The sequence below is a fragment of the Esox lucius genome, chromosome 14, assembly GCF_011004845.1.
Source record: "Esox lucius isolate fEsoLuc1 chromosome 14, fEsoLuc1.pri, whole genome shotgun sequence".
NCBI classification, from domain to species: domain Eukaryota; kingdom Metazoa; phylum Chordata; class Actinopteri; order Esociformes; family Esocidae; genus Esox; species Esox lucius.
Genome location: NC_047582.1, coordinates 4,861,787 through 4,889,541, shown reverse-complemented (window position 1 = coordinate 4,889,541; position 27,755 = coordinate 4,861,787). Strand labels below are relative to the sequence as shown.

Here is a 27,755-nt window from a genome sequence, read left to right as displayed (position 1 = left end):
TAGATATAATGCTGGTTTTCCATTTGAAAAAAATATGTATTGTAGACTGATATGTTTACCTTACTAAATCACATGTTCTGCTATGTGACTATTGTGGATGGTACAATATATCATGCAGCCCTAATTACTACTGTAATTGTTGCAACAACTAAACATGGATCTAATGTTGTTTTCGCTCTGAGTTGCCTAGCCAACTCAACACATTTGAAATGACACATTTACAATATATTGTTATTTAGCAATATTGCCAACTAAGTCTTATAGTCATTATTTAAAAGGGAAATCACAAAATAAACTGTTCTGCTGGTAGTACAATGCTACTTTCATCCTAGCTAAACGCCCCAAGACAGCTAGCTTTAACTACAGTCAAAGCTAAACGTGCCCCCTCAGTGAACACTGAGAAACACACTTCCCCAGTCCCACAGAGCTAACGTTAGTTAGATAGCTAGCTGTCATAGAAATAAGGAAACACATGTGTTGTATTTTTGAAAACCCATACTGTATCACAATGTTAATACAAATGTTCTGTTTTTATACGTCTCTGAAAATATTTTAATGCCAGAGCTTGAGTAGAACACCAACAGTACAGTAGTTACCACTGAGTTTGGCCATAGTGTCAGTGTTAGCACGTATAGTGTCCGTTCTTTGTCCAGACAACTAGGTAGCTAATCTTTAAACACTCTTTTATGCTTTTAAATTCATGTAAAATGTTGTGTGCATATTGTGGGACCTTTTTACACTGGAACGTTTTTTGTTAAATTCACCTTGAATGCAGTTTGTCCACTTCCCTCCCACTGTTGTGGGTGATGTCCTTATGTAGAGCGCAAACTTATATCCAGTGAAAGAGCATCCTTTTCAGAACAAATAATGAATTGCAAATATATCGGTCTCTTATCAGTGAATAAATCGCCAAAACAAATACATCGGTAAACTGCTAATATCTGCCGATAAGATCGGTCAACCGATATATCGGTTGGGCTGTAGTTATTATGCTATACAATATATTGCAACCCATTCATTTTACATCGCAATACAATCAGTTCCAGCCTTGGCCAAAAGTATTGGCACCTTGTAATTTCTACAAATGTCTCACAATTGGCTTTAAAAGTAATTAACAAAATTATTGAAAACCTAGTTTTAGGTAGCACAGGCTTGGTAAATGCAGTCAAGTCCTTCCTATAGCCATGGACAAGCTTCCTGCACCTCTGTACTGACTGTTTGGCTCAATATTTGTGCAAACTGCTCCAGAGTTCCCAGAATTGAAGGGTGAAACTTCTGCTTTCTATTCACAGGTTTTCAATAGGATTTAGATCTGGCTACTTCTGAACAGTCCTGCATTTTGTCTTGAACCCATCCTGGTTTTTAAATTGTTTGGGATCCTGCTGGAAGACCCATGAACTAAGATGGAGCCCTAGCTTTTTGACACTTGGCTTGACATTACACACTAACAAGCCTTGATTTTCTCCTGATTTCATGATGCCATGCCATGCCAAGCCAACCCAAATCATTTCGGAACCTCCTCCATGTTTGACAATGTTTTTTAATAAGGTATATTAAGTTTTCTGTAAACAGAGATGGTGTGCTTTAATTTGGTATCATCTGTCCATAGGTGATAGTCACTTATGAATCGTGGAATGTTCAGGTGTGTTTTGGCAAATTGCCTAGATCTCCTACCATATAACCCCCGTCATTGAGTTGGCAATGGATTGTGCGAGTGGAAACAAGTCATACCTTGTGTCTGAAGGTCAGCTTGAATCTGTATGGCAGTTAATCGAGGTGCTTTCTCCACCATTCAAACAATCTTTTGTTGTGATCTTCCATGAAGTTTTCTCTTTTGGCCACATCTAGGGAAGTTTGCTACTGGCATGGCTTACATGTGTTGATCACAGTATGTATGGTGAAAACAGGAACATCGTGGTCTATAAAGATAAACTTAGATTGTCCATGCTTGGCTACCATCATGAGTCTGACCCACCTCAGACAATTCTGTGGTTTTCATTCTTTTCTCCATTCTAATTGTGTTACACACAGTGACAAAAACAGGGGAATGAGCCCTCTTCTGTATTAAAACTGGTTGAATGAGTGATTTTCCTATTGCAGACACTTGCAAATCACCACTGTGGTGGTAAATTAGTGCTTAGGTTTGGTATATTATTCAAATGTTTTGGTTTAGTTCAAGTAAAAGAACTAAACGTGTGGATTCCAAAGGATTTTTGAATTTCAAAATGTTTCTAGAAGAAATGCTGCAATATTTAGAGAATAGAATGCAAGGGTGCCAATATTTTTGGCCACAACTGTATTATGGTCAAAAACCTATAAACCTTTTTTTTTAACCTTGAATGCCCCTATAATATTTTAGTTGCTATGTGCACTAGCTGATGCTGGTAAAATTCCATGAAGGCATCATGGAAAGTTGTGACTCAACAGTGGTGTTTGGTGCTGACCATCAGGGTTGTGGTGGCCTGTGGTAGCCTGTGGCTTAGCATTAACAAGTAGAGCTACAGAGTCACATTCACTGAATGCTGGGTGCTAGCCTAACAATTACTGGTAGCCTCTTTAGAAGGAAGGAACATTGTACAGTAGGTGTGTATGGAGGAGTAGGAATGATTGGGTATTCAAAGCATGCAAACCCGAAGGCAAACATACTCTTTTGATTATTTGAGATTCATGTTTTTAAACCAGGGCCCAAGGGAATTATGCGGAACATAAGCTATTATTTTGATGTATTCCCCTGTAAAGGTGTATTTTCAGCAATAGGTCTATACCAGTAGATTTCAGTGAAAACCTTTCTTTATTCAGAAGGGGATAGTAATTCCACTTTATTCTCCTGATTCATTAGAGCTTTTAGGCAGTGGTAGTCTTTTCTACCTATCCATTTGAAGCAGACATGGTTCTGATGAAGGCCATTAATGAAAGGGAAAAAACCATCAAGCTTTTAATTTAGTTTCTTAAATAAAGCCATGTATTAAATGGTGAGCAAGCCCTGCTCCTTTTCCTTCTCAAAAGTATATAAAAGAGCAACATCATTTGGTGATATTTGATTGGCTATATAAAGGTACAAGATATTATTTTGACCAATAGAGGTCTTTAGTCTGAAGGTCTGAAGAATCTATATCTGGCCAGTGTTGACATAGAGCTGTGGGAGATTCCATCTTGATCTCCCTGTCCTTCATCTTCTGTTTGTGCAAGAGGCCAACAGAACAGGCTCACTCCTTGGCTCACTGCTTGGTGACGCAACCTTCCTTCTGTTGGGACAATAGAGGCTTTCTACCCCATGACTTGCTCTAGACTAGAGACTATGATTTACATATGAAAATCATATGTACAAATTGTTTCATTTATGTAATAATAGCTTTACTAATTTACCCATGGTTGTAATTGTTGTCTGTTATCCTTCTTGTAGACCACAGACTAATGCTGGATTTTATCATGCTTTTAATTACAACACTTAAAAAAAATATATGGCTGTTCGCAATCAATTAATAATTGAGGATCTCTACACATTTTAAACACGTGTATGAAACCCAGTCAATATCAGATGAATCTGTCTCCACTAGTTACGTATGTTAATCTGTAGCCTCCCTCCCTCTTTTCTGCATTCTACATTAGATGTTGGACTGGAGCAACCAGCCAGACTAACGGTTAAGGACAAAACCTCTGTACTCTTAATCAGCTTAATGTTGGCTTATTCAAAGGCCCTCTTTCAGACAGAGCAGCTGCTGCCACCAGGCCGGGCCCAGTTTGAGAAGAGGGTGTGACTGCTGGCAGGCCTCACCGATGCAGAGAGACCGGTTGGTGATTAACAAATGTCAGTAGACTTTGGAATCTGGGGAGCCGAGTCAGATGGCTTTGTCCTCTGTGCTCTGAGGAAGGTCTCCCAGGTGGCCAGTTCACGCTGGCAGGCTTTTTCCTCCCCCCGTTCCTCACCTCTCCTCACCCTCCCTGGCTCTTCGAGCCCAAGGCTGCAGATGTTTCTCTGAGCTCTGTAAAAGGAAGTTCAGGCATGCTTTGCATTTTTAGACCCCCCTGTAGACTTTTGTAGGCAATACTTAAAACATTTTATTATCTCTTCCTGATTTTAAAAGTTATTGTCACTTCAAACATCCCATCCTCTCAATTATATTGGCTACAGTCTTTTTTTACCTCAAAGACTTAAGATATTTTCTCCAATAAATGAAAGAGCTAAGTCAGGAAGGCTGGCAAGTGCGAGGTGGTTTTGCTGAGCTATGCAGGCCATGCCGAGACAGGCAGGCTGAAGGACTTGGGTGCAGTACATCTGGCAGATAGATTTCTGTCAGCAGCTCTCCAGTGACTGCCTGGGCTGTCTCAGGTCCTGTCACGAATGGCACTCTTTTCCACTTTCTAGTGCACTACTTTTGACCAGGGCAAGTAGAAGTTAAGTTTCTATTTAGGACCCAACCCTACTGTGAAGATCTGATCTGTGAGTCCATGTTGTGCAGTGAGAGCACTGACTGAACACCTAAGCACACATAGCTGGCTGGCTCCTAAAATGGCTGCCCTTGAAGCTCAAAGGATCTGCAGCACAGCTCAGTGCCTGCCAGAACCCCGACAGAGTAGATGAAAGCATTACAAATACCGTCCATTAACTTGGTGTGGCTGGTGTGGAGTGACTAAACTGACACCAAGGGAGACAGTTGTAGTACTAAGTTCAGGTGAAGATTGTTTTCTTCTTTCCTTTTGTACTTCAAGAATTCTTCTAGATATCCATGTCAAGGAACCTAGCATTAGAATGCAACTTTGTTTGTGAGTTCGGCTGATAGAGCTGCCAGCAGATCAGGGTGGGGCCTTTCAAGGAGCGGTAACCTGACCCTGGACAACAATGGAGGGTGCTGGCTTCTCAGGGACACACTGGCAGGCAGCAGGGGCTGTTCCAGTGGAGATCAACTGGTTATAGAATGTTAACTGTTATGGTTTCAGTGCAGAGGTCTATTTGCCAGACAAAAAATACTAGATATGATAGGGAAACTATAAAGACTAATTGTCATATACCAAAGCTGTTTCATTTGGCAAAGGTGTCCTTAAGTTGTGTGTTTTTATGCTCTGCAATAGCTTATCTTTTTACATTTTTTTTAACTTTTTCAGATTACATTTGTGTTGAAAAAACATCCCACAATTTAAAGGTGTGCCCTAAATCTGCTAACAAATGTTACTTTTCTGAGTAGTTACATTACATCCGGATTAAAAAGCTCTATCTACCACACAGTGGAAGTGATAGTATATTTCTCCAAACAGAAGCTATGTGGATATGCAGTGTCCTCTGTCGTTATTAAGACAGTAAGCAGGTATAAAGTTTGGATTTTAAAGGAAACACTTTTTATTAATAGTCCCTCTATTTCAGGGCAAATTATTTTTGGAACAATTAGACTGACAAGTATTTCTGATTTGACAGGTGTGTTACAACACATCATTTATGAAGGCACAACTGAGCTATCAATGTCTAGTCTTGGTTCATGGCTTTGCATGTCCCCTTGGAGTCTGCTACTTATGTCTGTGAACATGAGGACGAAAGAGGTGTCAATGAAAGTTACAGAAGCCATGAGGCAGAAAAATCCAGAAATTTCCATCAGGAACATCTCATCTCATCTTCATCCACTTATCTGGTATTGGGTCGCGGGGACAGCAGCTCCAGCAGGGGACCCCAAACTTCCCTTTGCCGAGCCACATTTGCCAGCTCTGACTGGGGGATCCCGAAGCGTTCCCAGGCCAGTGTCGAAATATAATCTCTCCACCTAGTCCTGTGCCTACCCCGAGGTCTCCTCTCAGCTGGACGTGCCTGGAACACCTCCCTAGGGAGCCGTCCTGGGGGCATCCTTCCCAGATGGCCAAACCAAAGTAGATGAGCAAAGAAACTCATAATGAAGAAAACAAGAAAACTCTGTAACAACAGTAACATTTTCCAGGAGGCAGGCGTAGATGTGTCAGCCTTTACCATCTGCAGAAGTCTTCACCAGCAGAACTACAGGAGCTACATGGAAAGGTGTGAACTATTACTTAGCCTCAAAAACAGGATTGACAGATTACCATTACCAAAATACTTAATGGTGTCTGCAGGGTTTTGGAAAAAGGTCTGGACAGTAGGAAACAAAAATGTTCAAAGGGATGCCTAGAGGAAAGTATGAAGAGCAAAAAGAAATTGCCCAATGACCACAGCATACGACGTCATCTGTGAAATGTGGTGGAAGGGGTGGTATGGCTTAAGCATGTATGGCTGCCACTGGAACTGGCTCCATTGTTTTCATTGGTTATGTAACCAGTGACGCTAGATTTACATTTTAGAGTGGCCTTGTGCAATAATCATGCTATCTAATCAGCATCTTGATATGCCACACCTGTGAGGTGGATGGATTATCTCGGCAAAGGAGAAGTGCTCACTAACACAGATTTAGACAGATTTGTAAACAATATTTGAGAGAAATAGGCCTTTTGTGTACATAGAGAAAGTCTTAGATCTTTGAGTTCAGCTCATGATAAATGGGGGCAAAACAAAAGTGTTGCGTTTATAATTTTGTTCAGTGTATAATTAATTCTGAAGGGTACAGAAAAATATTTTCTGCTAAAGTATGAGCAAATGCCTCCGAACGCATTGGTGTGTAATGTCCAAATAATAGAAAGTTCTTCACTTGCCAAGTCAATGGAGATTTAAATCCAAAACAAACCTTTAATTTGCTGAAAATGAGACTTACGGCAAAAAGACCTCAAAACAAATAACAACTAAAGATGGCTACTTCATTGGCATGGCAAAGCATCACAAGAAAAGATAGGCAACATCTGGCGGAATCAGTGAGACTTGAGGTGGTTATTGCCTGCAAAGGATATGTAACCAAATACTAAACAAAAATTAAAAACTACAAGTGAACTACATCTAAAAAAAGCAAATTTTTCCCCCGGAATTCAAATAAAAAAGTGACATCTTCATATTTTCTAGATTCATTTTACATAAAGTGGAAAGAATTTGTTTCAATCTTGATGATTATGGCTTACAGCTCATGGAAATAAAAAATCCAGTATGTAAAAATATGAGAATAAAAAATGTACAGTACAGAAATGTCGACCTGATAAGAGCTGTAATCAGCAAAGTAAGTCAAAACATGTAAAGATTTCCTAAGTATGTTAATTTATGCACTCAATACTTGTTTGGGGCTATTTTAGCACAAATTACTGCATCAATGTGGCGTGGCATGGAGGCAATCAGCCTGTGGCACTGCTGAGATGTTATTGAAGCCCAGGTTGCTTTGATAGCGGCCTTCAACTCATCTGTGTTGTTAGGTCTGGTGTATTTCATTTTGTTTGAAAATACCCTATTGATTCTCTATGGGGTTCAGGTCAGGCGAGTAGGCTGGCCAATCAAGAACAGTAATACCATGGGCAGCAAACCAGTTACCAGTCGTTTTGGCACTGTGGGTAGGTGCCAAGTCCTGCTGGAAAAGGAAATCAGTATCTTCATAAAGCTTGTCAGCAGATGGAAGCATGAAGTGCTCTAAAATCTCCTGGTAGATGGCTGCATTGACTCTGGACTTGATAAAACACAGTGGACCAACACCAGCAAGGCAACCCAAATCATCACTGACTGTGGAAACTTCACACTGGACTTCAAGCAACGTGGATTCTGTGCCTCTCCACTCTTCCTCCAGACTCTGGGACCCTGATTTTTAAATGAAATGCAACATTTACTTTCATCTGAAGAGAGGACTTTGGACCACTGAGCAACGGTTCAGTTATTTTTCTCCTTTGCCCAGGTAAGACGCTTCTGATGTGACTCTGGTTCAGGAGTGGCTTGACAGGAATGCGACACTTGTAGCCCATTTCCTGGACACATCTGTGCATGGTGGCTCTTGATGCACTGAGTCCACCTTCAGTCCACTCCATGTGAAGCACCCCCAAGTTCTTGAATCGTCTTTGCTTGACAATCCTCTCAAGGCCGTGGTCATCCCTGCTTGTGCACCTTTTCCTACCAGACTTTTCCCTTCCGGTCAACTTTCCATGAATATGCTTTGATACAACACTGCAAACAGCCATCCCTTTCAGCAATGACCTTCTGTGTCTTACCCTCCTCGTGGAGGGTATCAATGAGTGTCTTCTGGACAACTGTCAAGTCAGCAGTCTTCCCCATAATTGTGGTTGTGTGTACTGAAGGCTCAGAGAGTTAATTAGCTGATTAAAGCTCTTCTCAGGTCAACATTTCTATAATATAAATGTTTATAATAATATTTTGATATACTGGATATACTGGAAACAAAAAAGCTTGAAATGTTTCACTTTGTGTAATTCATTTAGAATATATGAAGGTGTCACTTTTAAATTTTCCATTACATACATTTTTTTTGAGATGCACCAGTATAGACCAAATGTAGTCTCTCTTACATGAACTGTATCCATTTCATATTTTGTATGTTAGCTATGAGTATTTCACACGATGTTATGAATAGCTAAGGGTGATGTTTTTTGTAGTAAGCCATCTAAAAAATGTATATAACATATTTGCTCTAGGAGAGTGGAAAATCTGGGCAGCTGATTCTTTAACTGTTTATGCTTGATGACTTCAATTGCCCTGTGCACCCACTCACTTCCATACCCTATAGCCTTAATGTTTTTCTTTGTGATTGTAATCTGTATATCTTTCAATCAAAGAAGTGTGACAAACACAATTGGAGACTGGATTTTTTTTGTGACCTTCATTAAGGCTATTTTCAATCAATCAATCAAATTTTTTCAATCAGTATTTATAAATTTACATCAGCAGTTGTTACAAAGTCCTTTTACAAAACACCCGGCCTTATTTTGAGAAGAAACAAAATATACATACATCAACAAATTGAAAAAGGCTGTAAAGCTGATATGTGTTTGAACGTTATTATGATTCATGCATTTATTTTATCTCTAATTGTCATCTTTGAGTGAATTTTTTGTTTGTTTATCTTAACTTCTAGGAGAGCATAATGGTCCCCTTTTGATAGTGTAACAGGTTGCACATTTTAGCAAATTTCACCTTCTGAATCTCAAATTAGGCTACATTTAGAAGACCATTCTGACACAGGAACAGGTGCTTTAGATTTAGGCCTTACGGTAACAGAACAAATGCTTCTGCTAGGGCAGGAATGCTGGGGATGGCCATGCAAGATATGATCTGCGAATCAAATTACACAAAGGTTTCTAATGTGCAACATTTTTCAGGCTGTCAACTATTTCTTTTCTGAATAGCCTGTTTGATTTGAAGCTGCGTGGAGTTGTTTTTTTAGTTCACATAGACATCTTACCAATAAATGACCCCCAGAATGTTTCTGCCAATATCAAAGGTTTATACAAAACTATGCATATTTCATTGGGCTACACTGTGTGACAAGTGTGAAGCATTAATCCTCTTTGAATACATGCACAATTCACATCCTTAGCTTAGATGGATGCACAGAAGAAATTGTATGTAGAAAATGCATTGCAGATGTTGTACATTTGAAAAATGTCTGCAGATTTGGGATTTGAGTTCAGCCTTTATAGAAAGTGTTAATTACAGTCAGAGGTTGGATAATTACATCTTGACCAGTTTAAATGCTAATGAAGTACATTTCAAGGTATTGCTGTGTGTCCATGTGTGATAGCAAAAGAAATGTGGACAAGAGGCAGAATTTGGTGTAAAAGCTGTCATAACTGTCAAATAAACAGTAATTTTATGCCCCAGTCAATTTACACATTGTCACTTTATTAATGTGTTAAAATATGTTTCTTTTCCTTTTTAACTGGCACTGAATAGAGACTGAGACAGATAATTAAAATGAACATTGTTATGGGATGCTCTATAAACTGTGCTGTTCTATTTTGCCAATGGAAATATTTTAGATGACATTTTAGAAAACATTTTAGAACAGGAAGGTAAACATTTGCGTGTGGTTGCCATAGTGAAATACAACAATCCACTTGGAACAAGTCAATCCAGAAGTCCTGCATTTAAGTTTGTTTGTTTTACAACAACAATATATCATATTTGTGCCATTGTTCTACATGAAAAACAATTCCATTTAAAAATCTATATATTTAAGCTGGCCGATTGATCAGGTGGCTATGAGCGATCAGTTTGACTAACAAGCAATCCCATTGGTAATTTAGAATGTCAAGGTCATAGGTGACCATTCACACCTGCTCGGAAGTGATGGTGACATTATTAGTTAACAATTTTGCGTTTATCAAGGAAAATTATAGAACTGCAGACAAAATGCTTTATCTCTCTCTTTTCTCTCTCTCTGCCCCTCTATGGATTCATTCAATCTTATTTGGGAAGGAGCTAGAGCTTGATGCAATCTGAGGGAATTGTTTGTCTGTGTGATGTAAATACAGGGATGCAGTCTGAGGGTTCTGTGTCCCAAATGTCACACTAGATTCTATATAGCGGATTACTCTTGACAAAGGCCTGAGCTCTGGTCAAACATAATTTAGGGGATAGGGTGCGATTTGAGATGTAGCCTGACGGTGCTGCACTCCAGCTGTGGCTTATCCCAAGGTAATAAAAATGGAACAAATCAACTCAGTAATCCCTCCTCGGCTCGCCACTGTTCTTGGAACCATGCAAAAAAATGGACATTCTTTTTAGTATGCAATGCAGTAATGTCAGAGCTGAAGAATCCAGTCTTCTCTCAAAGTCTCTAATGTCACATTTCTGCCAAAGAGTGCTGGGCCTAAAGGCTCAGAACTTTGTGTTTTCACCCCGGAGGCCTAAATGTGATATGTTTTCTCTTGACTTTTTCTCACCAGGTTTCCCTGATTTTCCAGGGAGTCCTCAGCGATGGAGGTGCTACAGTGCGATGGCTGTGACTTCCGTGCTGAGTCGTACGATGACCTCAAGACCCACATCCAGGATGTACACACAGCCTTCCTGCAGCCTACAGATGTCGGAGATGGAGAGGAGGACGGGAGTCCCTGCCAGTCTAGGTCAGAATCTCTGAACTCTCCCAGCCAGACAGAGGAGGAAGAGGATGAGCAGAATAACTCTCCACTAATGGAAACAGGTAAGGGCACTGCATCATAAGTGTGGTTTATCATCAAACTTTTTTCATTACGGTTTTCATAATATTGACTGTTATTATATTATGAATGCTACAGTACATACAGTAGGAACTTAATATATGTATCAACTTGTTTCAAGGTACCTTTCTTCTTCTTTTCCCAAAGGCCACTCCTTTGAAACCGAGTTGTCCAGTTCAAACCAAATGTCTAAAAACAAGTCAGTAAACCAGCTGAACAAAACCACCAACCAGTTATTTCAGTGCAAGATATGTGTCCGTTACTTCAGATCAAAGTCTCTGTTGTCTGAACACACCAAGAAGGTACATGGAACCTCTCTAAGCGGTAGGAACTCACCAGCCTCCCAGACCTCTAAACAGTCCGACTATAACATCCTTATCCATGACAGTCTTGGGAAAGTGTACTCCTGCCAGTATTGTACATACAAGTCTCCACGAAAAGCCAGGATCCTGAAACATCAAAAGATGTATCATAAAGGAAATCTTAATCTGGACACCCCGGAATCTCCATCCGAGGCTGTTGATGACTGTGAGGTGTTGTCATCTGAGGATCCCGGTGAGGAACTAGCAGAAGATGTAGTCGAACGTACTGTACTAGAATCCATGGTAAAACCTCTAGGGAAGTCCAGAGGAAACCAAGCGCTTCGAAGAGAGTGGTGTGACAATATGATGAAAAAGCGCCGGAACATAGTCAAACCCATCTCAACAATCCAGCCGGGTGGGGAAGGAGAAGGAAGTCGAGGCTCTTCTAAATCAAACTCCCCCTCATCCCCCAGAAGCCCTTCTAACTCCAAAATGGTTTTCAATGACCTGAGTGGCAATGATGGCTCCTCTGTTGTAAACTCCCCGGTTTTCAAGCTCAACAAGCCCACCTCTGGGATATCACCCTATCAGTATTCACAAATTCAAACGGTAGCACCCAACAGCACAGGTTCCTCCATTTTGTCAGACAGGTCCACATTTGTCATGTCAGATGTTTCTAACTCAGCTATAGAGATGGACTCAGGCATGCTGGATGACTCCAGGAGCACCTCTGAAGAAGACGAGGAGGATCTGGGTGATGAGGATGATCCCAATGACCCTGACCTCTTGTCAGCTGGGGATTCTGCTAAGCAACTTCTGTCTGAAGAGGATAACAAGATGCTGGAGACTAAAGGGATACCATTCAGAAGATATATGAACAGGTTTCAGTGTCCCTTCTGTTCTTTCCTCACCATGCATCGAAGAAGCATTTCCCGTCATATCGAGAACATACACCTGTCTGGAAAGACAACAGTGTATAAGTGTGATGAGTGCCCCTTTATCTGCACCAGCCCTCTCAAGTTAGGCACTCATAAGCAAAGTCACTCCTCAGACTGGGACACCATGGACCTAACCAGTGAAAGCCCAGGTCCTCAAAATAATGAGACACCTGAACCCATGAACACAGGAAATGTTGCTGCTTCTAAAGTCAATGGGAAAAAGCTAGGTAATGTGGTCAGTGATCTAAACCAGCAAAATCCCCACCGCTGTACACGCTGTAGCTTTTCAACCACCACACTTAAAGGGTTGCGAGTTCACCAGCAACACAAGCACTCCTACTGTGATGATATGCAAGCTGCCAGCTTGGAGGGCTCTTCAATCGAGCTACAGGATTCAGAATTAGAAACATTCTCCAGTTCTCCGAGCCTTGTACAAAAAACCCAGACTTCAATTCTAGGACTTGGATCCAAAAAGCACTTAACTGGGAAAACTGCCCGAAAATCCATCAATGACCTACCTTTGGATCTGTCACCGGTGAAGAAGAGAACTAGAATTGATGAAATTGCCAATAACCTTCAGAGCAAGATCTGTCAGCAACAAGAGGATCTGGTGATTAATCTGGAAGAAATTGATGATGAAGAAGAAGGAGAACTAAACATTGATGAAGATGCAGGCAGAGACAAGGAGGAAAATGATAGCCAACGTAAAAATCATGGCTACGTTTACAACAAGCTTTACGAAGGCCGGGTGGGGAAAAGAAAAAGAACTCTTACATCAAAGCTAAGAAACATTCCTATTGCGCTGACACTCTCTGATGATGAGGACAACGAGTCTGCTGATCATAAAGCTGATCTCCAAGACCAGAGCAGCCAAGACAGCCGGGACACTTCTTTCCAGGAAAACCTTGACTATACAGAGGACTCTGGGGTGGCACGCTTCTACTGCAAGCATTGTGACTACCACAACAAGTCAGCTCGTAGTGTGAGCACCCACTACCAGCGAATGCACCCCTACATTAAGTTTAGCTTTAGATACATCCTCGATCCTGAGGATCAGAGTGCAGTCTTCCGTTGCCTAGAGTGTTTTATCGAATACACCAATTTCAATGACCTTCATGAGCATTACATGGATCACCACCCAGAAGCCAGTAATGTGTTGAACTTCAACCAGCCGGATTTGGTGTACATGTGCCGCTTTTGTTCGTACACAAGTCCAAACGTCAGAAGTTTAATGCCCCATTACCAAAGAATGCACCCTGAAGTGAAAATAAACAATGCTATGATCTTCTCAAGTTACATGGTGGAACAGCAGCACAAGGGAGCAGAATCTCAAACACTGAGAGAAATTTTAAACTCTGGTCCTAAGAGTTTCACCTGTAGTTCCTCAACATCCACGCCTAAGTCCTCATCCAGTCCTGCTCTTAAAAGTGTTGCAAAGACACAACAGTCAAGCACAGAGATGGAGGCTCTGAAAGAAGGTGGTAATGTTGTGGTCTATGACTGTGACATATGTTCCTTTGCTAGCCCTAACATGCATTCTGTGTTGGTTCACTATCAGAAAAAGCACCCTGAGCAAAAGGCCTCATATTTCCGAATTCAGAAAACAATGAGGGTTATCACAGTCGATACGTCACAGTCAGCAGGCAACTCGTCTTTCAACGTCAATATACCAAGCCCTGCTAATTCATCAAGCAACACCATGCCATTTGGTACAGATGAGGAGATATACTACTGTAAACATTGTGTGTACAGCAACCGTTCTGTAGTGGGAGTACTTGTCCATTATCAAAAGAGACACCCAGAAATAAAAGTGACAGCCAAATACATCAAGCATGGCGCTCCCACCCCTGGGTTGATGAAGCTGATGGATGAGCTTCAGATTGCACCCCCAAATCAGTTTCTCAAACAGTTCAGCAATAACGGATTTGATGGGTCTGGCAACTCTCATGCTAGAGTTGGAACAGAGAAGGGAGAAGCTGAGATGCTTTTCTTCTGTCAGCACTGTGATTACGGAAATCGCACAGTTAAAGGAGTGCTTATTCACTATCAGAAGAAGCACAGAGATGCAAAGTCTAATGCTGACCTTGTACGCCGACACACTGCAGTGGTCCGCAGTCAACGAGAGCGGTTGCAGATGGGCCAGTCAGGCACTGCTGCCTCTACCGTAGCCCCTGCTGCTCCTACTGAGACTGAGACATCCTCTGGAGCTCTTCGTTCACTGAAGTGCAGGCACTGTTCTTATACATCTCCATATGTGTACGCATTAAAGAAGCACTTGAAAAAGGATCATCCTACTGTGAAGGCCACAGCCATGACCATTTTACACTGGGCCTACCAAGACGGCATTCTGGAGGCTGGTTATCACTGTGAATGGTGCATCTACTCCCATTCAGAACCCAACGGGCTTTTAATGCATTACCAAAGACGCCACCCAGAGCACAATGTTGACTACACCTACATGGCCAGCAAGCTATGGGCGGGACCGGATACGACTGCCTCCCAGTCAGGGGGGAACACTGGGGAAACTAAGCACTACCAATGCAGAGATTGTGCCTTTGAGGCATGCTCCATCTGGGATATTACCAACCACTACCAAGCTGTTCACCCTTGGGCAGTCAAAGGGGATGAGTCTGTGCTGCTGGACATCATCAAAGGTCAGAGGTCCCAAGAAAAACTCCACCCCTCAATTGCTAAAGGGCCACCATTCAATTTTCTTCCAACCTCTCAAGTTGAAGGACCACTGGATATTCCAACACCAGCTCAAGAGCACCAACACCACCAACACCATCCTAGGCTCTCCCACACAAGCAGCTCGATAACCAACAACCCCTACCAGTGCACTGTTTGTCTATCTGAGTATAACAGCCTTCACGGTCTTCTGACACACTATGGCAAGAAACACCCAGGCATGAAAGTCAAGGCAGCTGACTTTGCACAGGAAGCTGATATCAATCCAAGTTCTGTTTACAAGTGCCGCCATTGTCCGTATGTGAACTCACGCATCCATGGAGTTCTTACTCATTACCAGAAGAGGCATCCGTTGGTGAAAGTCACCGCAGAGGACTTTGCAGATGACATAGAGCAGGTTAAAGATATAACTGAATTAGATGACAAGTGCAAGACCCAAAGACAGGGTTATGGTGCATACCGATGCAAAATGTGTCCATACACTCATGGAACATTGGAGAAACTGAAAATTCACTATGAGAAATATCACAATCAACCAGCTTCAGATATGTTCAAGCCTTCCCTCATGCAGTATTCCAACCACAAAGATGAGGCAGTCGCTGAATGCAGCTCCACAAGTGTACCTTCAGAGGTGCAAGAGGTTAGTGAATTCGAACTTGCTCTCACCCAGTTCCCTATCAACAAAGGAGAGACCCATGCTGTGTTCAGGTGTCAGCTCTGTAAGTACTTCTGTTCAACCAGAAAAGGCATTGCTCGACACTACCGCATCAAGCACAACAACGTTAGAGCTCAGCCCGAAGGCAAGAACAATGTCTTCAAGTGTGCTCTCTGTTCTTACACCAATCCCATTCGGAAGGGCCTGGCAGCACACTACCAGAAGCGCCATGATATTGACGCCTATTACACACATTGCCTGGCAGCCTCCAAAACTTTGACGGAGAAACCCAATAAAGTGGTGGTGCCCATAGCATCTGAGACTGAAGGGTCAGAGCTGAGCGAGGAGCTACGATTAGCCGTGGAGAGGAAGAAGTGTTCACTCTGTGCGTTCCAGGCTTTCAGTAGGAAGAGCATAGTCTCCCACTACATCAAACGCCATCCAGGAGTCTTCCCTAAACGGCAACACTCCAGCAAGCTTGGGCGCTACTTCACTGTGCTGTACGCCAAAGAACCCAAAGCTGTTGAAGAGGTAAGGGAAGTGGTAGAGATTGAACCAAACCCCGAACCAGAAGGAGAGGTTGCCGACTGGCTACCATTCAAGTGTCTAAAATGCTTCCAGTTGTCCTTCAGCACAGTCGAACTTCTCTCCATGCACTATAATGACCACCATTGTGGCAAGGATCTCAAACGAGACTTTGTCATCCACCCCAGCCTCACAGAAGATGGTACAGAGACAGAGCTCTATCAGTGTTCCCACTGTGAGTTGAAGTTCCTGGGCCTCCCTCTTCTCAGCTCACATCTGATGAATCACAACGAGGAGTTCCAGAAGCGGGCAATGCGTCAGGAAAGAAGAAAGCAACTGCTAAGCAAGCAGAAAGCATCTGAGCCAACTGAGACAAAGCCTGAGAGGGTAAGTAAGGACAGAGGATGATGTCCATAATTTCAGTAAAATAGGATATATGGCCATTGTATTGGGATAATCGACAGTGTAGGGAGTATTTTCAGTGTTTGCAGTGAGGTTTTGCGTGGTGATTCCAGAAAATGATCATATGAATGATGGCGTCTCACAGTATAACTTACTTGCCAGTGTTAAGCCATTTACTACACCCGAACATGCAATGTTGTAGAAATACGATCCCTTTGTAGCTGGGGCAAGCGGAAGATTCAGAAATCTTTGTCGTTTCCTGGTTGATAAAAGTCGCTCTATTGTTGTTTATGTGAGAAAACATGCCAAAAATTGTGTAACGATTCCTTTTAAGGGGCAATTCTGCTAGAATTCTGCTTTTCACTTTTATAAGAATTTTAACAATGACACAGTTTGTCTCTTCCACTTTCCTTACCAAACAAGACAGTATTAGCTAGTCCAGGGTGGTTTATGTTTGGAGGGTAGTACTACGAGTGTCAACAGTGAGAATGAAGAGATTACAAGTCATTGGACTGGTGAGAACGTTTAAATGGGGAATATCTAAGGCATTCAGATTATTTTTTTTAGAAAAACGTATTTCAACCCTTAACTTAAAACATTAACTGATTGTATTTATGCTAGTAGGACAGGAGGTTTTAATTAATTTGGAGAATAAAGTTTTTGTAATTCACCTATTTTCCACATTAATAATTGTTATAGCTTCAATCTGTTATAAAGAACGAAATGAGTGTAAAGAATACAATTTACAGTTAAATTGACAACTTTCCTTTTCTCCTTTAGCTGTTGAACAATGCTGACCAAGCACCGATCGGTTACAGGTGTAACTTCTGTGTGGAGGTCCACCCCACTCTCAGAGCCATCTGTAACCACCTGAGGAAACACGTTCAGTATGGGGAGGCCAAAGAGGGCCATGTCAAGGTAAAATAAACACCAAAAAAAGTGTGTTTTGGTAACATACAGGTGTCTTACATGCTCTTGACACGTCTTACAATGCATTATAACCACATCATGATGGATTATAACTGTAGGATAAAAAAATGTATACTCCCCACAATATTTTTATTATTTATTTGATTCACCTAGAGATGGAGGTGACCTGAGTAAACAAAACAGTTTGATACCATTATTTTTCCTCAACAAAGGAATTTTCTTCCTTGTGTGGAGAGGGATCCTTGTAACAAATATCATAACTTTCAAACAGGGTGAGAGTTGTGACCTTGAAAAGTTTTTCTATTTTCTAATCAGTATTCTTTTCAATACTAATCTGTATGGCAGGACACATCATTCAAGTTTTGTGCCTGGAATGTAATGCCCGCTTTAGGTCCTGCCACAGCATCTTGATTGGATTAAGGTCAGGACTTATTTAGGTCAGAGCCATTCTTTGATACATTTGCTTGAATGCTTTTGGCATTCAGGAATGCATTTAGTATTTTTTTTTTGTGCGCTTAGTTTTGAATGCCAAGTGCCATGTCTGGTGAAAACCAGTTAACCCTTATCACCTGGCTAATAACCTCCCTATGGTGAAGTATGGTACTGGAAGCATCATGCTATGGGGATGATTCTCAATGGCAGGGACTTGGAGATTGGTTTGTATTGAGGGAAGGATGAAAGAAGCAAAATGCTGAGAGGTTCTTGAAGAAAACCTGATCCAGAAGGCACAAGACCCCGTACTTTAGTGAAGACTCGTCTTTCAGCAAAGACATTTACCCAAAGATATGTACCCAAAGCACACATCCAAAACAAAACACTTGAGTGGTTTTGGGACAAGTCTGTGAAAGTCCTTGAGTGGTCCTAGCACAAGCCTGTTCTTGAACCCCACTGAATATCTAGGGAGACCTGAAGATCGCAATTTACCAGTGCTCCCCATTGAATTTGACAGCTTGAGAGGACCTTCAAAAAAGAATAGGAGAAACCGCTTTGTTTGCTGCCAAAGGCGCTTCTACAGAGTACTCAACAAAGGGATATAAACTCTTATGTACATGATACTTCAGTTTTTTATTTTCAATAATTTGGCACATTTTCATGTTTTTTCACTTTGTATTGTGTGTAGCGTTATGGTAGAAAAAGGATTTAATTAATTTTAAATTAAGTCTCTTAAAATGTGGAGAAATTGAAGGGAATGAATACTTTCCATTTGCACAGTATATAATTTCCTCTCACTTACAAATCTTTCTTTTCTACATTTTCTTGCAATTGATGCATATTATGCATATCAGATGCTTTTACAAAAGCCTTTCAGAAGCCTCATATGATGTATTATGAAGCTTTGTAAATCATTAATTTACCCTAAAAGGTCTCTTCAAAAGCTACTGTGGCCCCTAACTCTTACGATGAAAGTAAAAAAAATGTTTTGACTCAGATCCAAAAAACCTCTTCATTGTCTGTTTTTACTGGATGGCATGGTTCTGTTTCCAGTTTTGTTTATTGCAACAGAGGCTCATAGGTAGTCAGTCTGTCAACTTCCCCCAGAGAAAACAAGGGGTAGTCCCTTCCGACTGTTGCAGGCAAGGACAGCGGGTAACTATTTCAACATTAGTATTCAAATGAGGTTGCCATGGACTTTGCAAAGGGAGAGCAGGCCTGAAGATTTAACGCCTCATCCAAGACGGAACCCAAATGAAGGACTTGTTGGTTTTGCAGACCTGGGCCAGTTTAGTCAAGACAGTTATTTGCTGTATATAGAAGATATCCTGTTAGAAAGAAAGCATGAGCCAATGAAGACATCTCCACGAAATCAAAAAAAGGTCAAAAATCTTTTTTGTGAAAAATTGCCAAAATCATTGCAATATCAATAAATAGAACAACATGTATATAAAATGAATGTGGATCAATCCTTTTTATTATCTTAGACTACTACTATTAGTTTGTGATGGTTGTAGAACCAGTTGTCGCATTAACTCTCAGACATATTTGCAAATTACTTAAAATGTAAAAGCTTCACATTTGTGTAGTATTGGTTACTTATCGTAATAACCAATAACACAAAAATACTCAGGACAAGTGGTCTGTGTGGATAATTTAGTCCAAAACAGTCACACATCAAATAAGTACATCATACAGTAATAGATTCATCAGAAGTGGTTGGCTATTGCAGTAGATGTTGTTTATATGAGATATATTGTCATTTACATTGTCTCTGGCCTCGGTCTATCCCTGTAGAGCTTCCAGAGTTGGTGAAAATAGGCTGACGATGCAAGGCCGAGCAGCTCTGTGGACGCCCATCTTATTTATGGTCGTATGAAGTGCAGGGTCAGGTTCTTTAGCAGAAATAGTGAGCTTCCTGTACGCCATAAAAAGCCAGGTTGCCTGTCTGTCGGCTGTTCTGTCTGGCTGTGTGAGAGAGAGTGAGGGGGCACAGAACAGGAACCACTTTGTGCTTTGCCAGAGCAAGGAAATGGGACGTGCATTCATTAGGTACGAAACGGAAGAAAATGCACTGACACTACTTGGAAAACATTTTGAAACCTTTTTCTTTTGCATGCCCTAATGAACACTGACAGGCAGTTGCCTCTCGTGGGCTGGTAGGGGGCCATTTCAGGGCTAATGTCCACATAATCAACTACAGTTACATGATAGCAATGTTAGTTCTCTGTGGGCTAATAATAAGGCAGGTCTTTTCATAAATAGGTCCCTCTACTTTTAACTATCACTCACTGTCAGACTAAAGAAATGCTGGTACCTGTTTAGTGTTAGTGGAAGCTGTGTAAGAATACATTATTTCATTATATAACGTTTGTATTGGTATTACAAAGTGTCTTATACTGTGACTAAAATGGTATCAACAGCATAAAACCTTTTTTTCCTGTCTAGTCTACATTATAGTGAGTAAATGGGGTACACAAATTAACGGAAACACCTAACAATATATGAATATCAAAGTTCTAATAAGTAGGACCACCCTTTGCCTTCAGAACAGCTACAATCCTTCTTGGAATGCTGTCATGCAAGTCCTGAACTGTGGGTAGTGGAATATTGCACCATTCTTTAAGAAGAAAAGCCTTGAGTTCTTTGAGGGATGAGGGTGGTGGAAATCTACTTTGCGCTCTGCTCCAGAACTTCCCATAAAGTAATAATGATGTTTAGATCTGGTGAATGGAAGGTGTTCGACCTCATCCTGTTGTTCTTAAAACCACTCTTTAATTTCTTTAGCGGTGTTTGGGGGCATTATCATTGGAACATTATGAGGGAACAGGGTTTGCACCATAGAATGCACTTGGTCCTGTAAAATAGTGTCAATTCTTGGCTGTTATACGACCATGCAGAGCAATCACCAAACCCAATGAATCCCACGAGATGGCTGCCCATACCATTACGGATCTCCCACCATGTTTTATGGTTGGCAGCAGACATTGTTGGCTTTCTCCAAACTTAAACTCATATGGATGTAGGAAATACTGTGAAAGTCCTCAGCCTATATTACTTTTTTTCATTGGTTTGTGGTCCAGGTTTGTGCTCCTTGCACCAAGTTACACGTCTTTGTATGTTGGCCTTGGAAAAATGTAATCTGAATGACAGCCCTGCCATATATTTTTTATAAAGGCATTGCGAAACAGTCTCATTAAGTGTACGACTATCCCTGTTTGTTAGTTATGATTTGCAATCACAGTTCCTCTTTGCCAATGCAATTTGTCCATGTTTGGCATATTCTGTCAGGATTTTTGAGACTGTTCTCCTTGAAACTTTGAATACTTTTATGTTTTTTGTGACCAATGCACATGCAAATACGGGCACCGACTATTTTGCCTCTTCGTAACACTTAGTTGCCACATGTTGGTTTGTAAACTATTTAAGTGCGTATTGTCAGACCTATTTTATAGCTGACACATACAGAATATGCCAGTAGAGGAGTTATTTCTTTATTCAATATATTATTGGTGCAATCAGTCTGAATCAGAATCTCCTTTAATTACTAAGTGCATTTTTGCATGCTATGAAATCCACTGAATGCACAAAATATACCCAAATAATTTGATATGAGTACAGTGGATATCAAAAGTCAACACACCAATAAAGAAAACGCAGGTTTTGTTTATGTGAAGACTGAAATCAAGACAAATCATGTCAGACCTGTTTTTCACCATGTCAGATTTTATTTATTGAAAAAATAAAATAAACACTGTCAATGCATTTGTGTGAACATCCCTCTATGCACACCCCTCAACTAATACTTTGTGGAATAATCTTTTGCTTGGATTACAGCAGGAGTTCTGATTCTGTTTTCAGAAGAGTTCAAGCCAAGTCAAATTGTGATGGGATATTATGTGCACAACCCTTTTTAGGCTACAGATTTTCTATAGGATTGAGGTCTAAGCTCTGGCTGGGCCATTACATTACATTGCACAAGGTATTGTTTTGTTGATTTGGCAGGGTGCTTTGGGTTGTTTTTGTGTTAAAAGGCCATCCCCGCTGAAGAGAAGCAGCACCATAGCATGATGGTTTACTTTGTGTGATGAGCTGTTTTTACATTACACATAAAGTGAAACATTTCAATACTTTTTTGTTTCAATCTTGATGATTATGGCTTACAGCTCATGGAAATCAAAAATCCAGTATCTCAAAATATTAGAATAAAACATTTATAATACAGAAATGTTGACCTAAGAAGAGCTCTAATCAGCTAATTAACTCATAACATTCCTAAGTATTTTAATGTATATACTCAATACTTGGTCGGGCTCCTTTTGCACGAATGACTGCATCAATGCGGCGTGGCATGGAGGCAATCGGTGTGTGGCACTGCTGGGGTCTTATGGAAGCCCAGGTTGCTTTGAAAGGGGCATTCAGCTCGTTTGTTTTGTTGGGTCTGGTGTATCTCATTTTGCTCTTCACTAAACCCCATAGATTCTCTATGGGGTTCAGGTCAGGCGAGTTGGCTGGCCTGTCAGGCCCAGTAATACCATGGGCAGGAAACCAGTTACCAGTCATTTTGGTCCTTTGGGCATTTGCCAAGTCCTGCTGGAAAAGGAAATCAGCAACTCCATAAAGCTTGTCAGCAGATGGAAGCATAAAATGCTCTTAAATCTCCTGGTAGATGTCTGCATTGACTCTGGACTTCATAAAACACAGTGGACCAACACTAGCAGATGATATGGCAACCCAAATCATCACTGAATGTGGAAACTTCACACTGGACCTCAAGCAACTTGGATTCTGTGCCTCTCCACTCTTCCTCCAGACTCTGGGACCTTGATTTCCAAATGAAATGCAAAATGTACTTTGATCTGGAGAGAGGACTTTGGACCACTTTGCCCAGGTAAGATGTTTCTGACATTGTCTCTGGTTTAGGAGTGGCTTGACACTAGGAATGCAACACTTAAAGCCCATTTCCTGGACACGTCTGTGTGTGGTGGCTCTTGATGCACTGACTCCAGCCAGTCCACTCCTTGTTTAGCTCCCCCAAGTTCTTGAATCGGCTTCGCTTGACAATCCTCTCAAGGCTGCGGTCATCCCTGTTGCTTGTGCACCTTTTCCTACCAGACTTTTCCCTTCCAGTCAACTTTCCATGAATATGCTTTGATACAGCACTCTGCGAACACCCAGCCCTTCCAGCAATGACCTTCTGTGTCTTACCCTCCTCATGGAGGGTGTCAATGAGTGTCTTCTGGACAACTGTCAAGTCAGCAGTCTTCCACATAATTGTGGTTGTGTGTACTGAAGGCTCAGGGAGACAGAAATCTTTCTGATTGAGAGGGGATCAAATACTTATTTCACTCATTAATATGCAAATAAATTTATAACATTTTTGACATGCGTTTTTCTGGATTCTTTTGTTATTATTCTGTCTCTCACTGTTCAAATAAACCTACCATTAATATTATAGACTGATAATTTCTTTGTCAGTGGGCAAACGTACAAAATCAGCAGGGGATCAAATACTTTTTTCCCTCACTGTACTTGTATAGTAGGATATGAGCAGTGATTATTATACTGTACATGGATTAACAGTTGATGGACTCATTTACAGTTCCTGTATTTACAATGCTATCTAGGTGCAGGGTAATATGACAAGTTTTGAGTGCAGCAATAGTGCAGCTTTTTAGTTAACAGTTAACAGTTTTGGATGTGGCTTGATTTTGTGACCATAGGTCATTAGTCTACATAGGACATGACTGTAACTGCTAGTATTATTGTTCAGAGATTCCATTCTGATAGTGTGGATGACTTGGTTTGATGTCGGGAAAACTGAAATAAATCTCTTTCATGACACTTTTGTTATTCTTCTGTCCTTAGCAGGAAGTGACAGATGTGCCGTTATCCACCATCCCTACGGAGCGCAGTCTCACTAATGGGGAGGCCGTAGAGGTGACCGACGACCCTGCTGACGAGTCGGTCCCCAAAGACATGACGATGATGGTTGCAGGGGCCTCTGTTGCCATGGAGACTGCGGAGATGGCAGTTGGGATGTCGTCGGCAGTCGGGGCAGAGATGGCATCCGCTGGTGAGGGGAAGGAGAGGCTGGTGGGGGGACACCCGTGCACCCAGTGTGACCGCGTCTTCATGTCCATGCAGGGGCTAAGGTCCCATGAGAGGAGTCACTCGGCCATGGCCATGTTCACCAGAGAGGACAAGTACAGCTGCCAGTACTGCCAGTTTGTCTCCCCCTTCAGACACAAGTAAGCGGACTTAGACATGGGTAGTTCTTGGTGCACTGCATGTCTCACACGCAAACACACAGATTTAAAGTAGCTAAATAAAAGAGGACATCAAAATTGGATCCCAATAGAAAATCTATTTTCTTTTCATCTTAACCTTATCCTAAACCTAACCTAAACCCAAAACATGTCTACTGAGCTCTGCTTTATGTTTGAAATTAAAAATCATGTCATCAATCTTCAACTCTTCAACTTCAAATCTGAGCTCTAAGATGATTGTTGAGTTTCAGATTTTTTATTATACATTTCTTAGTTATCTTGAAAGAGAGATTACCGAGTTCCCAGTTCCAAATTTCCTTGAACGTAGTATGTGGTGGTGCCAGTGTGTTTATGACTGACAGTGACAGCACCGGAATAGTAAAGACCAAAAACAGATCTGGCAACGGGCTAAACTGAGTGCACATTACCTGCAAAACTCAGTCCAGTCCAATCCAGTGAGTCACTGCAGCCATTTTGATAGTATAATTTGTCTTCTTATCCAAGAGCTGAAAGACCTCATCTTTGTCAAGCTCCCTTGTGTAATCCCGCTGTATAGCATGTGACCCAGAAAGTAAATGCGTTCCCATGCCACCCAAGAGGCTGGGATGAAAACACACTCATATTCCCCAGATACCTTCTGTGTGGTTTGCAGTCAGACACACTAGGGACACTGGGATTGTGGTAGATCTTTTTCCCAATGGCCAATGGAAATGCACTGCTAGTTGTGGTTCTGGAAAAATAAAATCTCCATACTGTAGGTGTGAACAAATTCCTTGTACTTCCCAGCAAGTATTCCGTTGTGATGTCTTCAATCGTGTGGTGACATCTTTCTCTAGAACTCTTTTTCTCCGTCTCTCTCTCTGCCCTGTCTAACCCCCCTTCCCTGCGCTCTCTAATTTTGTTTCTCTCCTCAGTTTGGACAGACACGTGCAATCACACCATGGACACCACAAGCCTTTTAGATGCAAGCTCTGTCCATTTAAGTCTGCCTACCTGAGCCGCTTGAAGAGTCATCTGCATAAAGCACACGCAGGTAAAAACAAGTATAGAATATTGCAGTACATACTATTCATATAGTCTACCACACAGGTGTGAAATGGAAATATTATTTTGCATATCCACAGTCCCCCTGAAACACATTAGGTAAGTGAAGTCACAACCAGTGGTCAGCCATTGGAAACGGTAGGCCTAGTAGCACGTTATGAGCGAATATCTTGCTCAGGCTAAAGAGTTATTGACATCAGCCTGGGCTGTGCTCTGTCCTACATGTATGACTACTACACTTACATTGTTATTCTTTAATGTCCTCTACAGGGAAATTTTGTTCAGCAAATATCGGACATATGCAAGGTGGCGTATAAGAATCTGTGTGTTTTCACCATTTGGTATTTCCCGTTTAAAAAAAGACTGCAATAAACACAGATGTATCCAGTGAACCCAAACCAAAGAAGAGAAAATCGTGCAATAGTCAATCATGAAAATGAACGTAAAAGGACTAGTTATGATTGTTGTCTCTGTTATTATTGGAAGAGAACATCGAAAGATGAGTCAACAACCATCAGCTGTTGCTAATCGACTCCCAACCTGAGCCATTAAGGATTTCATTACATTTTGAAAAGGGTTCCAGTGTGGTCCACTGGTGATTCTTTTGTCAAAACATAATTTTTCTTTCAATTCCGCTTGTATACATCATGTTGTATCAATCTCCCCATCCTTGCATCAAGCACTTTGGTTGTGGGTTTTGATTGTTTCTATGGCAATAGATCATGTGAATGCTGTGCAATCCATAGCTCGAGGCATGTGAAAGCTGGTCGTCTAGATACGGTGCAAAAGTCATTCAAGGGTAAAGCGGCAGAAAATTAGTGTCGGCGCCATCCTTTTCAAATCCGTCAGCAGCCACATGCCGTGGTCCGTTCTGTCTGGATTTGCTGCAAGCTCTTGGCCTTACAATATAGTATCAAACCAATCGATTCATCTTTGAATGGTCATCATAAAAAGGAAAACTGGTGACAGAGGCAGATTTTTGTGTCTTGTGTTGACTGAGATGTTTTAACCCCAAACTGTCTTGAATAAAGCCGGTCCCAAAAGTCTGTAAACAAATACTGTGGGGCAAAAAAGTATTTAGTCAGCCACCAAAAGTTCTCCCACTTAAAAAGATGAGAGAGGCCTGTAATTTTCATCATAGGTACACTTCAACTATGAGAGACAAAATTAGAAGAAATAATCCAGAAAATCACATTGTAGGACTTTTAATGAATCTATTGGTAAATTATGGTGGAAAATAAGTAATTTTGTCAATAACAAAATATAATCTCAATACTTTGTTATATACCCTTTGTTGGCAATGACAGAGTTCAAACATTTTCTGTAAGTCTTCACAAGGTTTTCACACACTGTTGCTGGTATTTCGGCCTATTCCTCCATGCAGATCTCCTCTAGAGCAGTGATGTTTTGGGGCTGTCGCTGGGCAACACAGACTGTCAACTCCCTCCAAAGATTTTCTATCGGGTTGAGATCTGGTGACTGGCTAGGCCACTCCAGGACCTTGAAATGCTTTAACGAAGTCACTCCTTCGTTGCCCGGGCAGTGTGTTTGGGATCATTGTAATGCTGAAAGACCCAGCCATCTTCAATGCCCTTACTGATGGAAGGAGGTTTTCACGCAAAATCTCACGATACATGGCCCCATTCAAACATTCCAAACACGACGAGTTGAGTTTTTACCAAAAAGTTAAATTTTGGTTTCATCTGACCATATGACATTCTCCCAAACCTCTTCTGGACCATCCAAATGCTCTCTAGCAAACCTCAGACAGGTCTGGACATGTACTGGCTTAAGCAGAGGGACACGTCTGGCACTGCAGGATTTGAGTCCCTGGCAGCGTAGTGTGTTACTGATGGTAGCCTTTGTTACTTTGGACCCAGCTCTCTGCAGGTCATTCACTAGGTCCCCCCGGGTGGTTCTGGGATTTTAGCTCACCGTTCTTGTGATCATTTTGACCCCACGGGGTGAGATCTTGCATGGAGCCCCGGATCGAGGGAGATTATCAGTGGTCTTGTATGTCTTCCATTTTCTTATAATTGCTCCCACAGTTGATTTCTTCACACCAAGCTGCTTACCTATTGCAGATTCAGTCTTCCCAGCCTGGTGCAGGTCTACAATTTTGTTTCTGGTGTCCTTTGACAGCTCTTTGGTCTTGGCCATAGTGGAGTTTGGAGTGTGACTGTTTGAGGTTGTGGACAGGTGTCTTTTATACTGATAACAAGTTCAAACAGGTGCCATTAATACAGGTAACGAGTGTAGGACAGAGAAGCCTCTTAAAGAAGAAATTACAGGTCTGTGAGAGACAGAAATCTTGCTTGTTTGTAGGTGACCAAATACTTATTTTACAGAGGAATTTACCAATAAATTCATTAAAAAAATTGATTTTCAGGATTTTGTTTTCTAATTTTGTCTCTCATAGTGGAAGTGTACCTATGATGAAAATTACAGGCCTCTCTCATCTTTTTAAGTGGAAGAACTGGTGGCTGACTAAATACTTTTCTGCCCCACTGTATGTCTGCGCTTTTGCCAAAGATTGCTT

General features: G+C 41.4%; 1 protein-coding gene across 3 annotated transcripts in view; it reads left to right on the top strand.

Annotated features, from left to right (window-relative positions):
• The window catches only part of znf462 (zinc finger protein 462), a 71,508-nt gene that overhangs the window by 24,954 nt on the left and 18,799 nt on the right, over positions 1–27,755 (top strand). For 2 of the 3 annotated variants that reach the window (XM_010892829.3, XM_010892830.4), the window contains exons 2-6: positions 10,762–11,015; positions 11,179–16,526; positions 17,322–17,459; positions 23,772–24,154; positions 25,087–25,205. In XM_010892829.3, coding sequence (XP_010891131.2) covers positions 10,793–11,015; positions 11,179–16,526; positions 17,322–17,459; positions 23,772–24,154; positions 25,087–25,205 — 6,211 coding nt within the window. In that variant the 5' untranslated portion in view covers positions 10,762–10,792. The remainder of the gene's footprint in view (positions 1–10,761; positions 11,016–11,178; positions 16,527–17,321; positions 17,460–23,771; positions 24,155–25,086; positions 25,206–27,755) is intronic. The other variant, XM_010892831.3, reaches the window with a different exon arrangement.